Source organism: Ranitomeya imitator, chromosome 6 (assembly GCF_032444005.1).
Source record: "Ranitomeya imitator isolate aRanImi1 chromosome 6, aRanImi1.pri, whole genome shotgun sequence".
NCBI lineage: Eukaryota > Metazoa > Chordata > Amphibia > Anura > Dendrobatidae > Ranitomeya > Ranitomeya imitator.
The window spans coordinates 245346542-245364502 of record NC_091287.1 but is presented as its reverse complement, the minus strand read 5'-3'; the positions used below and the strand labels follow the sequence as shown (position 1 = coordinate 245364502).

Below are 17961 nucleotides of genomic sequence, written 5' to 3'. Positions count from 1 at the left end.
ACCCGATGTTTACCCTGGTTACCAGTGAAGACATCACTGAATCGGTGTCACACACGCCGATTCAGCGATGTCTACGGGGAGTCCAGCGACGAAATAAAGTTCTGGCCTTTCTTCCCCGACCAGCGATCTCCCAGCAGGGGCCTGATCGCTGCTGCCTGTCACACTGGACGATATCGCTAGCGAGGACGCTGCAACGTCACGGATCGCTAGCGATATCGTCTAGTGTGACAGTACCTTAAGAGAAGCCCTACAAGAGGTGTTTGTAATGACACACGGCTCTGCTTTCCACCCCATGCACAGTAATCGCCAGCAGTTAGATTTGTGTGACCTGGGTAGATATATCAGTTTCTCCATATCACACAAAGAATGTCGGGTATGACCTTCTCTGAGGGAGTGTCATGTTCTTTTTTTTTTCAGAAGGAACATAAACCAGCTCACCCGTGATTCAGCAACCAAACCTCGGGAGCACGGACCCGCTGTGTCCAGGCGTGCAAGATCCAAAAAAAGAAAGAAAGGAATGTCCAGCTTCACCGAGTCCGTAAAAAAGCGATTTCTTTATTAACAAACTTTAAACATGGAGGATACAGACTTCAGCACAACCATATGGGTAAGAATCTCAACGCGTTTCTGGAGACTAGGCTCCCTTAATCATGACATCATTAAGGGAGCCTAGTCTCCAGAAACGCGTTGAGATTCTTACCCATATGGTTGTGCTGAAGTCTGTATCCTCCATGTTTAAAGTTTGTTAATAAAGAAATCGCTTTTTTACGGACTCGGTGAAGCTGGACATTCCTTTCTTTTTTTGGATCTTTTTTTTTTTCGCCTGAATGATGAGTCTTCATGAAAGCTAGATTCTAAATGTTTCAAGCTGGTATCTCCACAATGGAAATAAACTATATATATATATATATATATATATATATATATATATATATATATATATATATATATATATATATATATATATATATATACATATATATATATATATATATATATATATATATATATATATACATATATATATCCATTAATTCCTTTGTTCTGTACATGAGAAAGGGGTTACGTATAAAGTTATAGATATCATTTATAGTAAACAAATTTGCAATGACAGACTGGTACAGAGGGGAATAACCTAAAAACAATTTATTCAGCTCTGTGGAAACTACTCCATTATATGGCCAGTTTAACATGCTAAAACTGGGGAAAGGTCCGCTTTCATGTCTAAATTACAAATACAGCTTAATGGCTTAATTTTAAATCCATTACACTGGTGTATAAGTTACATTTTGAAAATTCTGTCATTGTCTAATAGCATCTGACCCAACACCATGAAGTTCCTGAAGTACATCTTTCAAATAACTATTTTGCTTCCTATAAAAAAATAAAAGGAAATGTATAATAAAAAAAAAAACATTTTTGTAAGTGGTGTTGCCATTACATGGACAATCAATTTGTAAACTCTGCTCCCATTGCAGGGAACAATTGTATCATTAGGTATTTGTCCCAACAATTACAGGCAATTGCTGGTTGTCAAGAGAGAGCTATATTTTCGTCGAATAATAAAAGAAGATGTCTGCATGTGACAAATCTTTTAACATTTGTTATATATACAACTTGTGAGGCAGTGACCGGGGTCATATGCGAGGGTCGCTATGTGTCCCCCAAGATGCGAAAAGAAAGAAAAAAAACACAAGGCGCCCCCAATGTGTCTCACTATATTTGAAAGACTACAATCCTTTGCAGGAAATGTGCTCACCTATTTCAGTTGTGAACCAAGGTCACAACTCCCATGAAGGCATAACCGTAGCAGGTCTCCAAAAAAATCCAAAAGGATATTGAGGGTAATAGTCTTAGGCGAACTGAAGACCGCGCTCACGAGGTAGATTTAAGGTTTTTTATTGAAGCCTACGCGTTTCAAGAGCTTTCTTACTCTCTTCTTCAGGGCATCACATTTTAAACAAACTGTGTAAGTCAAGTCAGTAAATGTTTACCTGTAACAACACGTTCTGTAGTAGTAGTAGTAGTAGTAGTAGTAGTAGCAGTGGTACAGTCAAGCTGTGGTTCTTTAACTGAAGCATCATCTGGTTCATTTTTAATAGATGCAATGGACGACTTCAGCACAGAAGTACAAACTGAAGGTCTGATTATAGGTTTCTTAGTAGTAGGACACAACATAACTGAAGAACGATGTGATGATACAGGATTGCTGGCTGTGGCTAGAAAAAAAAAACAATATTCTAGCAAAAGGTTCAATGAAAAAAAATATTAGGGAAAATATACATGACATCAATGCACTTTTACAATCGGATGGGCACAAAACTGAAAGCATCCTCCCATGAAGAAGATAACATATTGTGGATTCAAATGTTGTAACACTGGAAACCTTAAGGGTATGTTCACACGTTCAGGATTTCCATCCTTTTTTTTTCAGGACAGTTTTTTTAAAAAACTGCAGCTCTTGGCAGAAAACGCAGGTCCTTTTTTTGTCCTTTTTTGATGCGTTTTTGATGCGTTTTTGATGCGTTTTTTGATGCGTTTTTTGATGCGTTTTTTTATCCTTTTTTTACTGTGTGTTTCCTAGGAAGCTTTTTAGGGCTAAAATGGCTGAAAATACCCTAACCCTACCCCTACCCCTACCCCTAACCCTAACCCTACCCCTAACCCTACCCCTAACCCTACCCCTAACCCTACCCCTACCCCTAACCCTAACCCTACCCCTAACCCTACCCCTAACCCTACCCCTAACCCTACCCCTATTCTAACCTTAGTGGAAAAAAAAAAAAAAAAATTCTTAATTTTTTTATTGTCCCTACCAATGGGGGTGACAAAGTGGGGGGGGGTGTCATTTACTATTTTTTTATTTTGATCACTGAGATAGGTTATATCTCAGTGATCAAAATGCACTTTGGAGCGAATCTGCCGGCCGGCAGATTCGGCGGGCGCACTGCGCATGCGCCCGCCATTTTGCAAGATGGCGGCGCCCAGGGAGAAGACGGCCGGACGGACACCGGGACGCCGGGTAAGTATAAGGGGGGGAGATTAGGGCACGGGGGGGGGCATCGGAGCACTGGGGGGGGGCATCGGAGCACGGGGGGGGGCATCGGAGCACGGGGGGCGGGATCGGAGCACGGGGGGGCGGGATCGGAGCACGGGGGGGCAGCCACACTCCGCCCACGCACTTCCGCCCGCTCCCCCGCACTTCCTGCTGCAGCGGTTCTGCACATCAAATCGCAGTAAAACCCGCAGATATATTTTTGATCTGCGGGTTTTACTGCGATTTTGACCTCACAATGGAGGTCTATGGGTGCAGAACCGCTGCGGTTCAGGAAGAAGAATTGACATGCTCCTTCTTTTTTCCGGGAGCTATTCAGCGCGGCTTTTTTTTTACAATTTCCGGACGATGTGCACAGTGTGTCCTGTTTTCCATAGGGTACAGTGTACTGTACCCTGCATGGAAAACAGCTGCGGAACCGCGGTAAAAAACGCACTGTGTGAACATGGCCTAAAGCGGTGTCTCACTACAGACATCCCCTGTACAGAGACTCCGTACTTTTATTACATTACTACTAATTACCTAGTAGATGTCTGTCAGCATCTCCGACCCCTCAAACTGCTGACACAGATATGTGGAGGACAGGGAGGTAGAATAACCCAGCTGGGTGATGGTCATGCAGGTTGTAGAATAAGGAAACCAATGGTTTACTGTCATCAGCATGACAAGTGCTCAGGAAGCAGACCCCTTCATGTGCAATGCCCAGGTTCTCAGCATAGAACGCTCCCCAACATCTCCCATCTGCTCTGAGTGACGTTTACAAATCTTCCCGATTCTAGTCGCTTGTTTGTATGGCTTGGTGAGAGAAGCAAGCAACTTCCTCGGCCTATTTCCCCATTTGTAAACCAAGCTGTATAGTGTTCAATATTTTCGGCCACCTCTTTGGCCTCTGCAAATTTCTGTCTATTTATGAATGTATTTGATAGCTTAAAATTTTTTATAGGCCTGAGTTAGTTTTCCCTGTGCTACTAATGTAGCCTCCAATAATGTTTTCCATTTATTTCCAATATAAGAAATTATTCGACCCCTTAATACTACTTTCGAGGCCACCCAAAACAAGTGTGGATCACTACAATGTTCCTTATTATCCTCTTTGTATATATTCCATGACATCTGCAGAGAAGCCCTAAAATCATCAGACGATGATAATAAGAGGGAAACATCCACCTCCGCTCCTTACAAACCGTGTTCACCATTTTAGATTTAAAAACCACCGGGGCATGATCGGATATGTGAATATCTAAAATATCTGTTAGGAGAACAAGTGGTACCATTGATAAGCCCAGTAGCTATCAATCTAATATTACATAGGACTTATGAACATGAGAATAATGGGAATAATCCCTTTCTGTAGGATGTTGCCATCTCCATACATCCGTCAGCCCTAGATAGTCTATCAGTTTCTGTATAAGACCCCCGTGTGTTGCAGCCCCATGACCACCTGAACCCGATCTGTCCATAGACGGATCACAAACCTCATTAAAGTCACCTCCAACTATTAGATTGGATGTATCCCAGCTCACCAATTTAGTGAGTAACTAAGGCCGGAGTCACACTACAGCGAGATACGGCCGAGTCTCGCAGGTTAAAAACAAGCTCTGGCATCGGCACTCCGGAGCGTGTGGCTCCATGTATTGCTATGCGGCCGCACGCTCCGCTCTGGAGTGCCGGTGCCAGAGCTTGGTTTTAACCTGCATGAGTCGGCCGTATCTCGCTGTGTATGATCCCGGCCTAAGTCTGAAACTGCAAGTTTGGCCCATTGTGTGCATATACATTTACCAGGCAATAAGGAGTCCTCTCTATTTTTATGTTTACTACTAAAAACCTCCCCATTGGGTCCTCTAAAGTTTCTAAGATATCATAATTAATGCCTTTATTGACAAGGATTGCCAATCCCCTCTGTTTTTTGGAGTATGATGCCTCTGCACACAAAACATACTTTTTACTAAATATTGAAGGATGCTTGTCCCTTATCCAATGAGACTCCTGTAAAAAGATCACACGAAAGTTAGAACGCTGTAAATAATGCATAACCTTTTTCCTCTTAATTGGGGAATTTAGCCCATTCACATTCCAAGAACACCAATATAATGAATGCATTGTGGATGTAGTTGTACTCCCATTATCTGTCATTTAACTTATACCGGAATGTGGTGAAATTAGCCAACATATCAGATATGTATAAACTCCATACAGATTCTAGCGAGTGGGCGTAGAGGCCACATTACCTAAGAAACTATATGAGCACACACAGGGACCCTCCCTCCCTAACAATAACAAACTAACCCCTCCATTAACCATGCTCAAAATAATTATGAGGGTAACCCAGTTGGAACAAAAGAAATTAATGTCTCAACCAGAGTAAACATAAAGAGCGACGTCAACCTATTAGGTATAAAAGTGAAAGAACCAAGAAGTTGATCACTGTCTGCAGGTCTCCTCTGAAGGCTGAAGATGTTTTAATGCGAATATCCTCCTGATGTGCAGGAGCCATGCACATGGTCAATTGAGTCCAGTACTGAGGCTTATTCTTGGCCAAAGGCGTAGCATCAATTCCTCTCAATGGAATAGGATACTGCAAGGGCTCCAAGAAAAAACCACAGTGCCTGGCAAACTCCAAGTCCATCAAATTCAGGGCAGCGCCTGAATCCACAAATGCCATTACAGAATAGGATGACAGAGAGCAAATCAGAGTAACGGACAAAAGAAATTTAGACTGTACCGTACCAATGATGGCAGACCTAGCGAACCGCTTAGTGCGCTTAGGACAATCGGAGATAGCATGAGTGGATTCACCACAGTAAAAACACAGCCCATTTCGACGTCTGTGTTCTTGCCGTTCAGCTCTGCTCAAAGTCCTATCACACTGCATAGGCTCAGGCCTATGCTCAGAGAATACCGCCAGATGGTACACAGCTTTGCGCTCACGCATGCGCCGATCGATCTGAATGGCCAAAGACATAGACTCATTCAGACCAGCAGGTGTGGGAAATCCCACCATGGCATCTTTAAGGGCTTCAGAAAGACCCTTTCTGAAAATTGCCGCCAGGGCACATTCATTCCACTGAGTAAGCACAGACCACTTTCTAAACTTCTGACAGTACACCTCCGCTTCATCCTGACCCTGACACAAAGCCAGCAAGATTTTCTCTGCCTGATCCACTGAATTTGGTTCATCATAAAGCAATCCAAGCGCCAGAAAAAACGCATCAACATCACGCAATGCCGGATCTCCTGGCGCAAGGGAAAATGCCCAGTCTTGAGGGTCACCACGCAACAAAGAAATAATGATTTTTACCTGTTGAACAGGGTCACCAGAGGAGCGGGGTTTCAAAGCTAGAAACAGTTTACAATTATTTTTGAAATTCAAGAACCTATATCTATCCCCAGAAAATAAGTCAGGAATAGGAATTTTAGGCTCTAACATAGGATTCTGAACCATAAAATCTTGAATGTTTTGTACCCTTGCAGAGAGATGATCCATACAAGAGGACAGACCTTGAATGTCCATATCTACACCTGTGTCCTGAACCACCCAAAGGTCTAGGGGAAAAGAAAGACAAAACACAGTGCAAAGAAAAAAAAATGGTCTCAGAAGTTCTCTTATCCCTCTATTGAGATGCATTAATACTTTGGGCCAGCTGTACTGTTAAGACCTGGTGGTTAGGAGCACCCGGAATGACCTGATAGTTAAACCTCATACAGGACGAGCTGTGGGATGTGGGAGCTCTGCTGACCGCAAGCCCTAATCCTATCACACACACTAGAAATAGCCGTGGAGCGCTCCTGACCAGACCTAGGCGCCTCGTCACAGCCTAAGAACTATCTAGCCCTAGAGATAGAAAATAAAGCCTACCTTGCCTCAGAGAAATTCCCCAAAGAAAAAGGAAGCCCCCCACATATATTGACTGTGAGTAAAGATGAAAGTCACAAACGCAGAAATTAAACAGGTTTCAGCAAAGGGAGGCCAGACTTACTAAATAGACAGAGGATAGGAAAGGTAACTTTGCGAGCAGCACAAAAACCTACAAAAGACCACGCAGAGTGTGCAAAAAAGACCTCCGCACCGACTCATGGTGCGGAGGGGCCACTCTGCATCCCAGAGCTTCCAGCTAGCAAGACAAAATCATGAAAACCAGCTGGACAAGAAAACAATGAACAAATAATGACTATCAGGAACTTAGCTTCTGCAGGAGAAGGCAGGTCACCAGAGAGATCCAGGAGCGAACTGAACCAATGCAAAAACATTGACAGCTGGCATGGAGTAACGATCTGAGAGGAGTTAAATAAAGCAGTCAACCAAAGGATAAACCATGTCACCTGTGTAAGGAACCTCAGAAGCAGTAGCTTCACTCACAGCCACCAGAGGGAGCCATAGACAGAACTCGCCGAAGTACCATTCACGACCACAGGAGGGAGTTCGACAACAGAATTCACAACAGTTGTCCTCCGAGAGGAGCCCTGAGCCTATGCAGTGTGATAGGATTTTGTCTAGAGCTGAACAACAAGGATTTAGGCGTCAGAATAGGTTGTGTTTTTACTGCGGCGATTCTGCTCATGTTATTTCTGATTGCCCTAACCGTACAAAGAGAATCGCTAGTTCTGTTACCATCAGTACTGTACAATCAAAATTTCTGTTATCTGTGACCTTGATCTGCTCATTATCGTCATTTTCTGTCATGGCATTTGTGGATTCAGGCGCCGCTCTGAATTTAATGGACTTAGAATTTGCCAGACGTTGTGGTTTCCCCTTGCAGCCTTTGCAGAACCCTATTCCTTTAAGGGGGATTGATGCTACACCGTTGGCTAAAAATAAACCTCAGTTTTGGACACAGCTGACCATGCGCATGGCGCCAGCCCATCAGGAAGATTGTCGTTTTCTGGTGTTGCATAATTTGCATGATGATATTGTGCTGGGTTTTCCATGGTTACAGCTACATAATCCAGTGTTAGATTGGAAATCCATGTCTGTGACTAGTTGGGGTTGTCAGGGGGTTCATGATCACGTTCCTTTGATGTCAATTTCCTCTTCCCCCTCTTCTGAAATTCCTGAGTTTTTGTCAGATTTCCAGGATGTATTCGATGAGCCTAAATCCAGTTCCCTTCCACCACATAGGGACTATGATTGTGCTATTGACTTGATTCCAGGTTGTAAGTTCCCTAAGGGTCGACATTTTAACCTGTGCCAGAACATGCCGCCATGCGGAGCTATAGTATATTTGCCTTTGCTTACTGATTTGTTTGCTAGGATTAAGGGGGCTAGCTGGTTTACTAAGATTGACCTTCAAGGGGCATATAATCTTATTCGTATTAAACAGGGTGACGAGTGGAAAACTGCATTTAATACGCGCGAAGGCCATTTTGAATACCTAGTGATGCCATTTGGACTCTCTAATGCCCCATCTGTGTTCCAGTCCTTCATGCATGATATCTTTCGGAGTTATCTTGATAAGTTCATGGTTGTATATTTGGATGATATTTTGATTTTTTCCGATGATTGGGAGTCTCATGTGAAACAGGTCAGGATGGCATTTCAGATCCTCCGTGATAATGCTTTGTTTGTGAAGGGGTCGAAGTGCCTCTTTGGAGTGCAGAAGGTTTCTTTTTTGGGCTTCATTTTTTCTCCCTCATCTATAGAAATGGATCCGGTTAAGGTTCAGGCCATTCATGATTGAATTCAGCCCACATCTGTGAAGAGCCTTCAGAAATTCTTGGGCTTTGCTAATTTTTATCGTCGTTTCATTGCCAACTTCTCCAGTGTGGTTAAACCTCTGACCAATTTGACGAAGAAAGGCGCTGATGTGACAAATTGGTCCTCTGCGGCTGTTCCTGCCTTTCAGGAGCTTAAACGCCGATTTACTCTGCCCCTGTGTTGCGTCAGCCGAATGTTTCTCTTCCATTTCAGGTTGAGGTTGACGCGTCTGAGATTGGGGCAGGGGCCGTTTTGTCTCAGAGGAATTCTGATGGTTCCTTGATGAAACCGTGTGCCTTCTTTTCTCGGAAGTTTTCGCCTGCGGAACGCAATTATGAGGTCGGCAATTGGGAGTTGTTGGCTATGAAGTGGGCATTTGAGGAGTGGCGTCATTGGCTTGAGGGGGCCAAGCACCGTATTGTGGTCTTGACCGATCATAAGAATCTGATTTACCTCGAGTCTGCCAAGCGACTGAATCCTAGACAGGCTCGATGGTCCCTGTTTTTCTCCCGTTTTGATTTTGTGGTCTCGTACCTTCCTGGTACTAAGAATGTTAAGGCGGATGCCCTCTCTAGGAGTTTTTTTCCTGATTCCCCTGGGGTTCTTGAGCCGGTCGGCATTCTGAAGGAAGGGATGATTCTTTCTGCCATTTCCCCTGATTTACGACGGGTTCTTCAGGAATTTCAGGCTAATAAACCTGACCACTGTCCAGTGGGGAAACTGTTTGTTCCTGATAGATGGACTAGTAAAGTGATTTCTGAGGTTCATTGTTCTGTGTTGGCTGGCCATCCTGGGATTTTTGGTACCAGAGATTTGGTTGGTAGGTCCTTTTGGTGGCGTTCTTTGTCGCGGGATGTGCGTTCTTTTGTGCAGTCCTGTGGGATTTGTGCGCGGGCTAAGCCTTGCTGTTCCCGCGCTAGTGGGTTGCTTCTGCCTTTGCCGGTCCCTGAGAGACCTTGGATGCATATTTCTATGGATTTTATTTCAGATCTTCCGGTTTCCCAGAGGATGTCGGTTATCTGGGTGGTTTGTGACCGATTCTCTAAGATGGTTCATTTGGTACCTTTGCCTAAATTGCCTTCCTCTTCTGATTTGGTTCCATTGTTTTTTCAGCATGTGGTTAGTTTGCATGGCATCCCGGAGAATATTGTGTCCGATAGAGGTTCCCAGTTTGTTTCTAGGTTTTGGCGGGCCTTTTGTGCTAGGCTGGGCATTGATTTGTCTTTTTCTTCCGCATTTCATCCTCAGACAAATGGCCAGACGGAGCGAACTAATCAGACTTTGGAAACTTATTTGAGATGCTTTGTGTCTGCTGATCAGGATGATTGGGTGGCGTTCTTGCCATTGGCCGAGTTTGCCCTTAATAATCGGGCTAGTTCTGCTACCTTGGTTTCGCCTTTTTTTTGTAATTTTGGTTTTCATCCTCGTTTTTCTTCTGGGCAGGTTGAGCCTTCTGATTGTCTTGGTGTGGATTCAGTGGTTGACAGGCTGCAGCGGATTTGGGCTCATGTGGTGGACAATTTGGTGTTGTCTCAGGAGGAGGCTCAGCGTTTTGCTAACCGTCGTCGGTGTGTTGGTTCCCGGCTTCGGGTTGGGGATTTGGTCTGGTTGTCTTCCCGTCATGTTCCTATGAAGGTTTCTTCCCCTAAGTTCAAGCCTTGGTTTATTGGTCCTTATAGGATTTCTGAGATTATCAATCCGGTGTCTTTTCGTTTGGCCCTTCCAGTCTCTTTTTCCATCCATAATGTGTTCCATAAATCTTTGTTGCGGAAGTATGTGGTGCCCGTTGTTCCCTCTGCTGATCCTCTGGCCCCGGTGTTGATTGATGGAGAGTTGAAGTATGTGGTTGAGAAGATTTTGTATTCTCGTTTAGGCGGAAGCTTCAGTATCTGGTCAAATGGAAGGGTTATGGCCAGGAGAATAATTCTTGGGTTGTTGCCTCCGATGTTCATGCTGACGATTTGGTTCGTGCTTTTCATTTGGCTCGTCCTGATCGGCCTGGGGGCTCTGGTGAGGGTTCGGTGCCCCCTCCTCAAGGACGGGGGCGGGGAGGGGGGGTACTGTTGTGAATTCTGCTCTTGGGCTCCCTCCGGTGGTTATGAGTGGAAGTGCTGCGGTAGTTGGATCGCAGCATTTATCAGGTGTATCCATTTTTTGCAATTTGGGCTGGGCTATTTAAGTCCTGCTTTATCCTTTAGTCAGTGCCAGTTGTCTATTGTTTTTGGAGGATTCACATCCATACTTGGTCTCTCCTGGTCTGCTGTTCATTTCTTCAAAGATAAGTTCTGGCCTTGTTTTTGCTGTCCACCTGCTGTGGACCTTATAGTCTGTGCATTTTCTTGTTTTGTTTTGTCCAGCTTTGTCTGTGGAGGATTTTTTGCAGCCTAGCTGTGTCTCTGGAGATGCAGATATACCCTCCATGTCTTTAGTCAGATGTGGTGTTTTGTATTTTCTGTGGTGGATATTTTCTAGTGTTTTTATACTGACCGCATAGTACTCTGTGCTATCCTTTCTTTTTAGCTAGTATAGCCTCCTATGCTAAATCCTGATTTCATGTCTGCGTATGTTATTTCCCTCTCCTTTCATAGTCAATATTTGTGGGGGGCTGTCTATAATTTGGGGATTTTCTCTGAGGCAAGATAGTTTTCCAGTTTCTGTCTTTAGGGGTAGTTAGTTCTTAGGCTGTGTCGAGGGGTCTAGGGAGTGTTAGGTACCCCCCACGGCTACTTCTAGTTGCGCTGCTAGTTCAGGGTTTGCGGTCAGTAGAGGTACCACCTTCTCCAGAGTACGGCTCATGCTGCTCCTAGGCCACCAGATCACAACACTTTGGTTCCAACCACCGTGTCTTTGTGCAGCGCAGAAAAGGTGAACGGAGGGACTCTACATGCCTGGTTCCCACCGTGAAGCATGGAGGTGGTGTGATGGTGTGGGGGTGCTTTGCTGGTGACACTGTTTGGGATTTATTCAAAATTGAAGGGATACTGAACCAGCATGGCTACCACAGCATCTTGCAGCGGCATGCTATTCCATCCGGTATGGACCATCATTTATTTTTCAACAGGACAATGACCCCAAACACACCTCCAGGCTGTGTAAGGGCTATTTGACCAAGAGGGAGAGTGATGGGGTGCTACGCCAGATGACCTGGCCTCCACTGTCACCAACCGTGAACCCAATCAAGATGGTTTGGGGTGAGCTGGACCGCAGAGTGAAGGGCAAAAGGGCCAACAAGTGCTTAACATCTCTGGGAACTCCTTCAAGATTGTTGGAAGACCATTCCCGGTGACTACCTCTTAAAGCTCATCAAGAGAATGCCAAGAGTGTGCAAAGCAGTCATCAAAGCAAAATGTGGCTACTTTGAAGAACATAGAATATAAGACATAATTTCAGTTGTTTCACACTTTTTTGTTAAGTATATAATTCCACATGTATTAATTCATAGTTTTGATGCCTTCAGTGTGAATATACAATTTTCATAGTCATGAAAATACAGAAAAATCTTTAAATGAGGTGTGTCCAAACTTTTGGTCTGTACTGTACATAAGTATTCTTTCATAATTTTACAGGTTTTAGTCTGTGAGATATTACTGAAAATCAATTTGTATCAGCTCAGTCTTGTCATTTGAACCTGCGCAGGACTGCGAGTCAAGTTTGACTTTGATTCAATGTGTGTATGTACCAAGACCATTAGTGGCACCTATGTCTATTTAAAGCCCTCTCCCATAAAGCAGCAGTCATGTTGATTTTTACCTCATGTTTTCTGAAATGGCAAAAAAAAAAAAAATTCAATAAAAAAATCATCTTCTGCATTTATAACATAGACCATGATGGACATGCCATAAGTCCTCAATAGATACAGGCAGGGCCAGCCTGGCCATCTGTTACATGCCAGAAGGGCCTGTCTGTTCGTGGGCCACCTTGTCTACATTGTTATCAGAATCTGCATCCTCAAGACGCCTCTATTGTTAACAGTTGTGACAGAGCACAAAGTCGCTGGCTCCAGTCTGCGGGCGTCCCTTCTGCCTGTGACCTGCCGGAGGCCAGCACTAAACGGACATTGGCGACGCAATTAGGTCACTGCATCGCATTGCCAGCATCCATGGGAGAATGGATAGAAGAGAAGTCATTCGCTGCAGAGGATGAGGTGTCTGGATTAGAGAGGCTTTATTAATTTTAGGGGATTGTGGCAGATCACGACACTATATGGGATACTGTGAGTTGGAATATCATAGTATATAAGGGGCTGTGGGGTGGACCACCATACTATATAGTGTACTGTTGGGAGCACCGTCATGCTAAATGGGGGACTGTGGGGTGGACCATCATACTATTTAGAGGGCTATGAGGTGAACCATCATACTGTATGGGTGGCTGTTGGGGGTACCAACATACTACATAGGAGCTGTGGGATGTGCAATAATACTATATAGGGGACTGTTGGTGGGACGATCATACTATATGGGGGTCTGTGATGGAGCATCATACTATATACGGGGCTATGAGGTGAAACATCATACTATATGGGGAGATGTTGGGGGTACCATCACACTATAAAGGGGCTGTATATGTGTGTGCATGTTGACTTTTGAACTTATGAGTTTCTAAGGTTGGTCAAAAGTCTGAAATGTTGACTTTTCTTGAAGGTTAAATTGATATTTTTAAATTGATGAATGGTTGTTATTTATCTTGCATAAGCTCCTACAGTTTCTTGTACTGTTAACTTTGTAAAACAGGGATGTATTGTCACTGAACAATGATGTTTGTTGATATGTTGATTACACATTCTACCAGGCCATACAGCTTGCAAACACTGAAGGATAAACTACATAAACAAACATTGCCCCTTTCTCTTGACCTTTGCATAATGGCTCGAAGAACAGTTGCGAACTATTAAAAGGGGATATGCTTCTGTAACAAGATACATCCAAATATCCAAAACATCCAAAGAACTAGAAACTCTTTACAAAATCACAGACAGGAACACTCTACAGTATAACTGCCAAATCATGGCTACATCATGAGGGACAGAGATTTGACATTCTACAGGATGCCAGCTTAGGGGACCATGGCTCTGGCTGAAAGAATACAGATCTGCTCCATTGACCATCACTGAAACAATGGATACATTTGAGGTAGTCAGTATTAGGACCCACCTGTTACCTGAGCCCCATGGATATGTTTGGGAAAGCCAGGATTGGAACCCACCAGTTACCTGGCTTTGTACCTGAATGGACTGTCAGCTTCTTAAGCGTGTCGTTACCTACTCTCTGTGCATGCCTCAGGCGGAGGTAGTCGGCCCCGGAAGCTCTGAAGTCACAAGCTGCCCATATGCCGGCGAGTCAGCGAAAGGGTGTGACTTTGTAATTTTGCACCATTTTGGGTATTTTGCTGGGACTGTTCTATGCGTTATTTGCCTGTTTTGTGGTTCAATAAAGTATTGTCACATTGTTTTACCCTCACCCTATGTTGTCTGAGTAGTATTAGGTTCAGGGTAAAAAGAGAGCTGGTGTTTGGTGGGATGATCTCTGGTCCATGTGGTTTCAGCTAGTGGACTATAGCACCCGCTGCTCACCCTCCCCGCCCCGTGTCTCCACATCTGTGTTTTACATTTTGTAGGGATGAGATACGAATGGAATAAGAGGTCATGGTGGTCTGGACCAAATGCAAAGGAAAAGGGAAATATAATGACATATCAGCGAGAACGTTATTGGTGAGAACCTGCACAATACACACATATGGTCTGTAGAGCACGGACGTAAAATTGATATTACCATTATATTGTGTCTATGTGGTGGTAATACCATTAGTAGTACAGTGCTTTTAGTTAAAGTACTTGACCAAGCTTGAAGTTAAAGTCTGCAGTGACTATGTGACTGCAGACTTCTGAATCCTCACAGGGCTCACATGTTGTGAAGATTCCAGTGCTGGCACTGGGAGTTGGTGATTATGTGCAGTGGCGTAACTTGAACAGCATGTACCCCAAAAGCTCCAACGGGGCCCACAATTATTGCAGGTCTTTAAGAGCACTGATCATTTTAAAAAGGCACCAGGGCCCAGGTGTGATTGGAACCCTCACACCTACTGTAGTTATGCCCCTGATCATGGTACTACAAGAAAGCGATTTGCATACACTGGGTCACGTCCTAACTAGATGCGCACGGCCTCACTCAATACATGTGAAATTAGTAAAGCCAAGTACAATTAGTCAGAATGTGGCCGGAGGTGTGAAAATCGCATATTTGGGGTCACATGATTGCCGCTCCCAATGCTGGCACCAGAGACTCCTCACAGTGTGTGCAATGAGGATTCAGAAGTCTGAAGTTATATAGACCTCAACCCCTTTAACGATCAGTATGGTGGAATTATTACTGTATATGCTGGTAATATTTGGTGATGGTTTGATGGTATTTGTCTGTAATATTGCAATGTTATTTTGATATTATAATTTTTTTTATCCAATACAGCAATATTATTGATATTATTAGAAATATTGGTCTTGTAAAATGTTGTAAATGTTGATTTCCTCCAGGTAGGGTAATATTAGGAATAAATCCCTGTTAAATATTAATTATTAACTTATTATTACACTCAATTCTGTACTGAATACATTGCCTTTCGCTGTCAGTACATTAGCTATTTCTGTATATTTAGCTCAGAGCAAAAGTTAACACCATATAGGAGAGAACAGGTGCTCAATGGGACTTATATAATCATATCTCTTAGGAGGGTAGGGGTTGTCACTTGGGGCCTGTCACTTTAGGCTTTCTCCTTCACTCTCTACGGACTTCAGACTGCACACGGACAGAATGAACAGCTGGTAGCCATGTGCTTCTTGATGACTTCTACTCCATGACAGACACAGAAGCCATTTACCACTCAATCTCAGGAAAGATGGGGAACAAACTTTGATATGGACAAATGGACAATCTCTTCGGAACTATTTCACCTATTTTATGTTTTGCTGCAATGATGCTTTTTGGTGGACAATCCAATAAACCACTACATTTTTTACGAGACATCTGGTAAAGAGTCCTGATTAAATAAATATGCGAAATAAGCACAATTAACAATCCCCATCTGGTGTTTGGGGGTCAGGACAACATAGGCCAATGTTGTTTCAAATGCCAGGGCTGAATTTCAGTTTCAGTCCATCCCTGGGTGCAGGACTCCAATTTGCTAATTCTCCTCAGTCACTTTGTGGCACCACAAGTACTTCTCATTCTATAAAAAATAGTAGCTGTGATCAATTGTCAAATGTGGGTCACAAGAGCAGTTGGTTAAAAAAAACATATGCATACCATAATCGAAACAGTTAAACGTACAATTTTACAAACTTTATAAGTCAAGTCAGTAAAATGTTTACCTGTAACCACACGTTCTGTAGTAGTAGTAGCAGTGGTACAGTCAAGCTGTGGTTCTTCAACTGTAGCATCATCTGGTTCCTTTTTAATAGATGCAATGGACTTCAGCACAGAAGTGGAAACTGAAGGTCTGATCATAGGTTTCTTAGTAGCAGGACACAACATAACTGAAGAACGATGCAACGATACAGGATTGCTGACTGTGGCTAGAAAAAAAAAACAATAATATTCTAGCAAAAGGTTCAATGAAAAAAATATTAGGGAAAATATACATCACATAAATGCACTTTTACAAAAGAATGGGCGCAAAAGTATAAGCATCTTCCATGTGGACAAGGTAACATATCCTGGATGCAAACACTGTAGCAATCCGAAACCTTAAAGCGGTGTCTTACTACAGACATCCCATGTATCTAGGCTCCACACTTACGGTATATTATGTTACTGCTATCTACCTAACAGATTCCCTATAGCTTTCTAAATATTCACTGAAGTGAACCAGTCACCAAGAAAATGCAGTCCAATCTGCAGGCACCATGTTCTAACTTAGTCGGAGCTGAGCAGATTGATATATAGTTTTGCATTAAAAGGTTCAGTATATAATGTGCTTTCATCATTCAATCCTCTGCTCTTATGTGAATGTTGGGTCTACTGGGGGTCCTATCAGTGACTGACAGCTAGGTATAAATGTGAAAACAGATATTTCTGTCAGTAACCAATAGGACCGCCCACTGGACCGAAAGATCCAAAAAAAAAAAAAAAAAAAGTGTAAAGGTATAAATGATTAACACAAAAGTAATACTGAAGCTTCTGTTACAAAACTATATACTGTATCAATGTTCTCAGCTCCTCCTGCTCTGTAACAAGGTGTCTACCACGTTGCTGTTGCAGGGTGGCTCCTTCATGTAACTGGTTGTGTTCCTGTGTCTGATATAGATCAGGCAGCTCACAATTTCAGCTCACTCAGCTTTCTTTCTTCGTTCCTTCTCTTAAGGTACCGTCACACTAAGCGACGCTGCAGCGATACCGACAACGATCCGGATCGCTGCAGCGTCGCTGTTTGGTCGCTGGAGAGCTGTCACACAGACATCTCTCCAGCGACCAACGATCCCGAGGTCCCCGGTAACCAGGGTAAACATCGGGTAACTAAGCGCAGGGCCGCGCTTAGTAACCCGATGTTTACCCTGGTTACCATCGTTAAATTAAAAAAAACAACCGCTACATACTTACCTACCGCTGTCTGTCCTCGGCGCTCTGCTTCTCTGGTCTGGCTGTGAGCGCCGGGCAGCCGGAAAGCAGAGCGGTGACGTCACCGCTCTGCTTTCCGGCCGCTGTGCTCACAGCCAGACCAGAGAAGCAGAGCGCCGAGGACAGACAGCGGTAGGTAAGTATGTAGCGGTTGTTTTTTTTACTTTAACGATGGTAACCAGGGTAAACATCGGGTTACTAAGCGCGGCCCTGCGCTTAGTTACCCGATGTTTACCCTGGTTACCAGCGAAGACATCGCTGAATCGGTGTCACACACGCCGATTCAGCGATGTCTACGGGGAGTCCAGCGACGAAACAAAGTTCTGGACTTTCTTCCCCGACCAGCGACAGCACAGCAGGGGCCTGATCGCTGCTGCCTGTCACACTGGACGATATCGCTAGCCAGGAACGTCACGGATCGCTAGCGATATCGTCTAGTGTGACGGTACCTTTAAACTTAGAGCTAGCAGCAGGGAGGTATGGATCAGTTATATATACAAGCATGTTCATCAATCACAACTGTCTATGGGACTGATGGAGCTTACCGACCGGGTTAATTAATTTTCTATGTTGTTAAACTAGATTTTTAGAGATGTGGCAGTACC

At 43.8% G+C, this 17961-nt stretch overlaps 1 protein-coding gene across 7 annotated transcripts in view; it reads right to left on the bottom strand.

The window, feature by feature from the left end:
• Positions 1 to 17961, bottom strand: part of LOC138642413 (uncharacterized) — a 347309-nt gene that overhangs the window by 12943 nt on the left and 316405 nt on the right. For all 7 annotated transcript variants that reach the window (XM_069730557.1, XM_069730558.1, XM_069730555.1 and 4 more), the window contains 2 exons: positions 16111 to 16314; positions 1995 to 2219 (listed from right to left, as the gene is read on the bottom strand). In XM_069730557.1, the coding sequence (XP_069586658.1) occupies positions 1995 to 2219; positions 16111 to 16314 (429 nt within the window). The remainder of the gene's footprint in view (positions 1 to 1994; positions 2220 to 16110; positions 16315 to 17961) is intronic.